Below are 9,406 nucleotides of genomic sequence, written 5' to 3'. Positions count from 1 at the left end.
CCCTAATGTGAGCCCCTTACACCGCCGCAATCTACCTTACCTACCCACTAAAGTGAGCCCCTTACACCGCCGCCATCTACCTTACCTACCCCCTAAAGTGAGCCCCTTACACCGCCGCCATCTACCTTACCTACCCACTAAAGTGAGCCCCTTACACCGCCGCCATCTACCTTACCTACCCACTAAAGTGAGCCCCTTACACCGCCGCCATCTACTTACCTACCCCCTAAAGTGAGCTCCTTCCCGCCGCCATCTATTTTAAAAATATTAACCCCTAATTTAATCCCCCTACACCGCCGCCACCAATTATAAACACATTAACCCCTAATCTAATCCACCTACACCGCCGCCAGCTATATTAACTATATTAACCCTAATTATATTAGGGTTAATATAGTTAATATAGTTGTTATATTATATATATTAACTATATTAACCCTAATTATATTAGGGTTAATATAGTTAATATTGTTATTATATTATATATATTAACTATATTAACCCTAATTATATTAGGGTTAATATTGTTAATATAGTTATTATATTATATATATTAACTATATTAACCCTAATTATATTAGGGTTAATATAGTTAATATCGTTATTATATTATATATATATTAAGTATAATAACCCTATCTAACTCTAACATCCCTAACTAAATTCTTATTAAAATAAATCTAATTAATATTAATGTTATTAATTAAAATATTCCTATTTAAATCTAAATACTTACCTATAAAATAAACCCTAAGATAGCTACAATGTAATTAATAATTACATTGTAGCTATTTTAGGGTTTATATTTATTTTACAGGTAACTTGGTATTTATTTTAACTAGGTACAATAGCTATTAAATAGTTAATAACTATTTAATAGCTACCTAGTTAAAATAATTACCAATTTACCTGTAAAATAAATCCTAACCTAAGTTAAAAATACACCTACACTATCAATAAATTAAATAAACTACAAATATCTAAACTAAAATACAATTAAATAAACTAAACTAAATTACAAAAAAACCCCACTAAATTACAAAAAATAAAAAAGATTACAAGATTTTAAGCTAATTACTCCTATTCTAAGCCCCATAATAAAATAATAAAGCCCTCCAAAATAAAAAAAATTCCCTACCCTATTCTAAATTAAAAAACGTTAACAGCTCTTTTACCTTACCAGCCCTTAAAAGGGCCTTTTGCGGGGCATGCCCCAAAGAAAACAGCTCTTTTGCCTGTAAAAAACCCCACAATACCACCCCCCAACATTACAACCCACCACCCACATACCCCTATTCTAAACCCACCCAAACCTAATTTAATCCCCCTACACCGCCGCCACCAATTATAAACACATTAACCCCTAATCTAATCCACCTACCCCGCCGCCAGCTATATTAACTATATTAACCCTAATTATATTAGGGTTAATATAGTTAATATAGTTGTTATATTATATATATTAACTATATTAACCCTAATTATATTAGGGTTAATATAGTTAATATTGTTATTATATTATATATATTAACTATATTAACTCTAATTATATTAGGGTTAATATAGTTAATATAGTTATTATATTATATATATTAACTATATTAACCCTAATTATATTAGGGTTAATATAGTTAATATCGTTATTATATTATATATATATTAAGTATAATAACCCTATCTAACTCTAACATCCCTAACTAAATTCTTATTAAAATAAATCTAATTAATATTAATGTTATTAAGTAAAATAGTCCTATTTAAATCTAAATACTTACCTATAAAATAAACCCTAAGATAGCTACAATGTAATTAATAATTACATTGTAGCTATTTTAGGGTTTATATTTATTTTACAGGTAACTTGGTATTTATTTTAACTAGGTACAATAGCTATTAAATAGTTAATAACTATTTAATAGCTACCTAGTTAAAATAATTACCAATTTACCTGTAAAATAAATATAAACCCTAAAATAGCTACAATGTAATTATTAATTACATTGTAGCTATCTTAGGGTTTATTTTATAGGTAAGTATTTAGATTTAAATAGGACTATTTTAATTAATAACATTAATATTAATTAGATTTATTTTAATAAGAATTTAGTTAGGGATGTTAGAGTTAGATGTTAGAGTTAGATCCTAACCTAAGTTACAAATACACCTATACTATCAATAAATTAAATAAACTACAAATATCTAAACTAAAATACAATTAAATAAACTAAACTAAATTACAAAAAAAACCCCACTAAATTACAAAAAATAAAAAAGATTACAAGATTTTTAAGCTAATTACTCCTATTCTAAGCCCCCTAATAAAATAATAAAGCCCTCCAAAATAAAAAAAATTCCCTACCCTATTCTAAATTAAAAAAGTTAACAGCTCTTTTACCTTACCAGCCCTTAAAAGGGCCTTTTGCGGGGCATGCCCCAAAGAAAACAGCTCTTTTGCCTGTAAAAAAAACCACAATACCACCCCCCAACATTACAACCCACAACCCACATACCCCTATTCTAAACCCACCCAAACCCCCCTTAAAAAAACCTAACACTACCCCCCTGAAGATCTCCCTACCTTGTATTCACCCAGCCGGGCAGACCTCTTCATCCAATCTGGGCCATGTCTTCAATCAAGCGGCAGAGAAGTCTTCTTCCATCCGGCGATGTCTTCAATCAAGCAGCAAAGAAGTCTTCTTCCATCCGGGCGATGTCTTCAAGCAAGCGGCAGAGAAGTCTTCTTCCATCCGGCGATGTCTTCAAGCAAAGCGGCATCTTCAATCTTCTTTCTTCGCTCCTCCGCCGCGGAGCATCCATCTGGCACGACGACTGAACGAGGAATGAGGTACCTTTAAATGACGTCATCCAAGATGGCGTCCATCGAAATCCGATTGGCTGATAGGATTCTATCAGATAATCGGAATTAAGGTAGAAAAATCTGATTGGCTGATTGAATCAGCCAATCAGATTCAAGTTCAATCCAATTGGCTGAACCAATCAGCCAATCGGATTGAACTTGATTCTGATTGGCTGATTCAATCAGCCAATCAGATTTTTCTACCTTAATTCCGATTGGCTGATAGAATCCTATCAGCCAATCGGAATTCAACGGACGCCATCTTGGATGACGTCATTTAAAGGTACCTCATTCCTCGTGATGAAGACATCGCCCGGATGGAAGAAGACTTCTTTGCCGCTTGATTGAAGACATCGCCGGATGGAAGAAGACTTCTCTGCCACTTGATTGAAGACATCGCCCGGATCGGATGAAGAGTTCTGCCCGGCTGGGTGAATACAAGGTAGGGAGATCTTCAGGGGGGTAGTGTTAGGTTTTTTTAAGGGGGGTTTTGGTGGGTTTAGAATAGGGGTATGTGGGTGGTGGGTTGTAATGTTGGGGGGTGGCATTGTGGGGTTTTTTACAGGCAAAAGAGCTGTTTTCTTTGGGGCATGCCCCGCAAAAAGGCCCTTTTAAGGGCTGGTAAGGTAAAAGAGCTGTTAACTTTTTTAATTTAGAATAGGGTAGGGAAAATTTTTTATTTTAGGGGGCTTTATTATTTTATTAGGGGGTTTAGAATAAGTGTAATTAGCTTAAAAATCTTGTAATCTTTTTTATTTTTTGTAATTTAGTGTTTGTATTTTTTTTTAGTTATTTAGTTTAGTTTATTTAATTGTATTTTAGTTTAGATATTTGTAGTTTATTTAATTTATTGATAGTGTAGGTGTATTTGTAACTTAGGTTAGGATTTATTTTAAAGGTAAATTGGTAATTATTTTAACTAGGTAGCTATTAAATAGTTATTAACTATTTAATAGCTATTGTACCTAGTTAAAATAAATACCAAGTTACCTGTAAAATAAATATAAACCCTAAAATAACTACAATGTAATTATTAATTACATTGTAGCTATCTTAGGGTTTATTTTATAGGTAAGTATTTAGATTTAAATAGGAATATTTTAATTAATAATATTAATATTAATTAGATATATTTTAATAAGAATTTAGTTAGGGATGTTAGAGTTAGATAGGGTTATTATACTTAATATATATATAATATTATAACGATATTAACTATATTAACCCTAATATAATTAGGGTTAATATAGTTAATATATATAATATAATAACGATATTAACTATATTAACCCTAATATAATTAGGGTTAATATAGTTAATATATATAATATAATAACGATATTAACTATATTAAACCTAATATAATTAGGGTTAATATAGCTGGCGGCGGTGTAGGGTGATTAGATTAGGGGTTAATGTGTTTAATATAGGTGGCGGCGGTGTAAGGGGATTAAATTAGGGGTTGATATTTTTAAAATAGATGGAGGCGGGGTAGGAGCTCACTTTAGTGGGTAGGTAAGGTAGATGGCGGCGGTGTAAGGGGCTCACTTTAGTGGGTAGGTAAGGTAGATGGCGGCGGTGTAAGGGGCTCAATTTAGGGGGTAGGTAAGGTAGATGGCGGCGGTGTAAGGCGCTCACTTTAAGGGGTAGGTAAGGTAGATGGCGGCGGGGTAGGGGCTCACATTAGGGGGTTATAGATTTAATATAGCTGGTGGCGGGGTCCGGGAGCGGCGGTTTAGGGGTTAATAAATTTATTAGGTGGCGGCGGGGTCCGGGAGTGGCGGTTTAGGGGTTAATACATTTTTTATTGTTAGGATAGTGAGGGGGATAGCGGATAGAGGGTTAGATGTGTCGGGCTATGTTTGGGAGGCGTGTTAGACAGTACAGGAGATTTAATAACTTTAGTCTGGTTTTGTAGGCGCCGGCAATTTCTAAAGTGCCGTAAGTCACTGGCGACTCCAGAAATTTGTACTTACGCAGATTTCTGGACATCGCTGGTTTGTCAGACTTACTGCACTTTAGCCTCTGACGGCGTCGTGTATGGGATAGCTCGAGTTGCGAGCTGAAAGTACGGGCGGCGGGGGTTCCCTCGCTTGCGCCGCCAACTACGATCTTTATCGGATCGCGCCCCATAGTGCTAGATTACGAGTGGAGGCTTTTGCGAGCATGATATTTGTGCTCCACTAAAACTAAAATGTATGTGCTTATCTGTGTATATTAACACATAAATATATATGTTCTGTACAGTATATAAGCATATACATGTATATTTACCATTTTAAACACAATCCCCATAGATCGCAATGTAAAGGCACTTCTCAGTGCTGTTTTTTTTTCTTACATCCCACATCCACTCACTTTAACCCCTTATAACTGCTTTGTGCAATTATTAAAAACATTGTTTTAATTGGGAGCAATTGGGGGACATTTTTTGAATAAAGCAGAGGTCTGACCTCTGGTTAATTTTGCTTAGCGCAAAGTGCTACTGCAAGCTCGTGGTAACATTACCAGCCACTTGTAATGGCCGGTTATTTAACATGCACCCATAAACGGGCAACTTTGACCCTTTACGGGCACACATTAAATTATCGCTTGACTTGTAATCTAGACCTACGTTTGCTTAGACAATGTTTGACTAGGATTTGTGTTGTGTATGGCAAATTAATAAAGGGGTGTTAAGACTTGTTTTTTATCTGAAATTTCAGGGGGTTTGCAAGTAGTTTTTTAAAGGGGTTGCTGGGCTCTATGATCTAGTTTGATATTTTGGGTATATATAGCTTCTTAAAGGGGTTGCTTATTGCCTAAAGTTTTCTAAAGATGTGTATCAGATCTTAAGTCACATTTAGCAAGTTCTACAGAATCTTCTTGAATTAAAACCGTATATATTGACTGTAAATGAGAACATTTAAATCATGATCTGTTATATTGCATATTAGAAATCGTTCATGGTATTAAAAGGGTTTTTTGAGGGGGGAAAAAATCTTTAAAGAACATTGCACTAAATATTTGCAACAACTTGAGTTTAATGCGCATCCATAGCACTTTTGTATACTCATTACAATATTAAAACACTAATGAAAAATTCATGAAACACAGAGATTATGTTCTTATTTAAATGAACAAAAAAAGCAGGTGTGTGTTTGTCTCCTTGGTTCCCACAAGTCTAGTAAAAAGTAATGTGTGTGAGCATGTGTGTATGTGTACGTAGGTATATGTGTGCACTAGCATGTTTATGCGAACACGTGTGTAGATATCTGTGTGCAAATGTGTGTGGTATTGTGAATACTTTTGTGTGAATGTCAGTAATAGTCAAAAACTAATGTGACATCCTGCATATTATGAAAGATAACCTATACAAATATTTGTATGTGTTTTTTCCTTTGTTAATTTAATCTTATGAATTATCACAGTAACCATATTGATAAAGAAAGCAGAAAGCATAGTAATCTTCTGTTATATACTAAGGGTTTTTAAAAGATCATTTAAATGTACTCTGTATTATATACTCCTATTTTAGTTTTTGTGTTTTTGTTTTTATTTTCATTATGTGTGCCATAACTGTTTAATCCACCTTAAGTGAACAAAGGGGAGAGAAGCATTGAGAGGCAGAGGGGAGGGGTTTCGTGCTGAATGCTAGCTCGTGAGAGAGGAATACAGGATCTGCTGCTGGGTAAAGAGAATCTGCTCACAGGCTGGTGCCTTTTTGAAGGAGTTTATTTTTAATTACTATATATTTTTGGTTTGTGTGTTAACCACAAGCGGATGTGAGAGGAGAAAGGTGTTTCTGTTCCAACTGAAATACCTCTATCTGGTTCTAACTACCAGAAGTGTTTTTGTTTCTACTGTGGGACATAAAACAAGAAAGAAGTTTACTTGATGTGTGTACTATTGAAATGGATGTAAGATTTTATCCTCCACCGGCACAGGCTGCTGCAACTCATGATACCCCTTGTGTGGGACCTTCTCCTTGCCTGGACCCCTACTATTGTCACAAGGTGATTTCATATGTTTTTGTTTTGCACACATCGCGCTGGTCCTGCTGCTTTTCTTATGCATGCACACAAAGCAGTGCATGTTAGCATTGCAGGGTATTGTACAAAACGCTGCTTCTTGCATATATCTTTCACACTTTATGGTGCACTGGGTGTTCCACAAAGGGATGACACAATCTACAATTAAATTATATTCTTGAAAGGATAAACAAACTTAATTTCTTAAACTGTGTTGCTGTAGCCCACTTTGTTATATGTTTTATGCCTTGTCCTCCTGATACTATGCTAATGGAACATCATACCCTGTAATAAGGAGCAGTATGTAGAGATTAGATTGTTACCCATGGGCTGCAATGTATAATTACTAAAAGGTAAATATAGTGCATTATTTTTTAATATTAGTGTATGTTCCACTTCTATAGATGGGATAGGCAAGCTGGGCTATCAAATAAGTACAGAGTTTATTGCAGAACACAAAAGTATTTGAATAGAACCCATATGTTAGAGAGGTAAATTGGTCCCGTTTACAAGTTTTATAGTGGACCTACTGCGTGTGACATGTTATTTATGCTTGCTGTATTGCAAATATCACACAACAGCGTGTTTAACAGCAGCTCATAGTGACTGAACCATACGAGGAATTATAATCATTACTGCTTTTACATCTAATACTAAATATGGTCACCCTGGGATTTAACTTGCTCAGAGTTTTTATAAATCTCAGACTACATTGTTTCAACAGTAGACAGTGTTTTCACATTGCTACAGTGTGGGGGAGGCAACTTCATTATCCTATGCATGAATTATACTTCCCTGGACTGATGTTAAGAGTGCTCCACTTATTAGGCTTAGTTACAGTAACTGGACAGCAGTCAAAAAGTTTTTTTTTTATATTCATTTATATGTTTATTTTAATCAGTTTAATTTGGAGATGCATGGTGGGCTTGTAGAATACCTTTCACTAATTGTTTATGCTAATATTATTATTACTACAACAACACAACAACAATAATAATAATAATAATAATAATATGTTTTAACACAGAGAGAGTATAATTGCCTACATTATTGAGTTAATAGGTACAACATATATTACTTATTTTTACAAGTCAAGCTTTGAGGGATGAGTAGTGAAGTTATTTTGTAACAATATAAAAACTGTTCATATAACCCCATCAATAAACATAGTTATTAATTTGTACAGACAGTTTAATTAATTTTAGAAACATGAAGCTGAATTGCTTTCTACAATGTTTATGTCAAAAACAATCAGTAATATCTGTAATTATATAAACTTATGTATTGTACTTAATGGCCCGGACCATAGCTTGTTTAAAACAATTGGAACACTCTTCACTTCATATAGATAGATAGATAGATAGATAGATAGATAGATAGATAGATAGATAGATAGATAGATAGATAGATAGATAAAGATTACTGGGTCTATGAACCTCTGCTAAACCAACATTACACATCACATATGGTACAACACAATCCTGGGAGGTATTACTATAAGTGATATTATAAATATCTAAGGGTAACCTGACCTGAATGTATTTTCTGATTAATTATACCTATCTGGTTACCATTACTGTAAATAACTGTTATCATCAAATCAAATAAATGTTAGTTGTGAGAGATCATATACCTCATATATAAAATACATACATTAAAAAAAAAAGATAGAAATAACAAAAGTTCACAAAGCCACGCTGACATAATGAAATGTATTTCTAAGAGTAATTTATACAAGTCAATCTAAAAATAAACATACTCATTTAATACTCCTTCTGACTCATGTTAGCCTTAACACAATTGCAGCATCATATTTATAAATGCAAACCATAGAAATAATTTAAAATAGAATGTTTTATTGTTGCTCATATTATTATCTCTGTTATCTGAGTTTTACAATTATGGAGAATAAAACTGGTTTTGTTATTATTACCAGATGCTGGGCTAAGCTCCTCACTTTATGAATAGATGTTATAGGAAGGCGCTTCTGGTAATGTCTTTGAAAGTAAATATTTATTTAATAATGGATGTTATTGTTTATTTAAGCATATTTTAGAAATAAGAAAAACATTGAAATATTACATTTCTTTAGAAATACAGATGAATGCTTTCCATTTAACATGCAGGGATAATAGATTCTGTTTAGAAATATTTAAATTAAATAACCTTGAAAATGTTTTTTATTCTTTCTCAATATGTGCACAATCAACATTTTTGCAACTTATATTCTAAAAATATATATATTAAAAAAAACATATGTAGTAGGTATTTATATTTTAGAAATAGATTAATAATATGTTTAATATCAATACCCTTTTCTATGCTAACAGTAAAAAACCTGAACACATAAATAAAACGTAATAACTTTTTATTTTATTAAAATATAAAGCATGTGTTTCCTGTTATCATGTTTTGTTAACCTTCTGACCTAAAATTGTAACCCAATAAAAAAAGGATGGTTGTAATTCTCTGTTAAGCTTGTATAAATGCTCTGCTATTGGTTGAACGCTGTTTGAAGCAGCACAGGGATCTGACGGCA

At 33.2% G+C, this 9,406-nt stretch overlaps 1 protein-coding gene across 1 annotated transcript in view; it reads left to right on the top strand.

The window, feature by feature from the left end:
* Positions 1-6,539: 6,539 nt before the first annotated feature.
* TOX (thymocyte selection associated high mobility group box) overlaps positions 6,540-9,406 on the top strand; it is a 505,432-nt gene continuing 502,565 nt past the window's right edge. Inside the window, exon 1 of the mRNA XM_053715064.1 lies at positions 6,540-6,852. Within this exon, the coding sequence (XP_053571039.1) occupies positions 6,751-6,852 (102 nt within the window). The 5' untranslated portion in view covers positions 6,540-6,750. The remainder of the gene's footprint in view (positions 6,853-9,406) is intronic.

This window comes from Bombina bombina, chromosome 5 (assembly GCF_027579735.1).
Source record: "Bombina bombina isolate aBomBom1 chromosome 5, aBomBom1.pri, whole genome shotgun sequence".
Taxonomy (NCBI): domain Eukaryota; kingdom Metazoa; phylum Chordata; class Amphibia; order Anura; family Bombinatoridae; genus Bombina; species Bombina bombina.
This window is presented reverse-complemented; position numbering and strand designations above follow the sequence as displayed.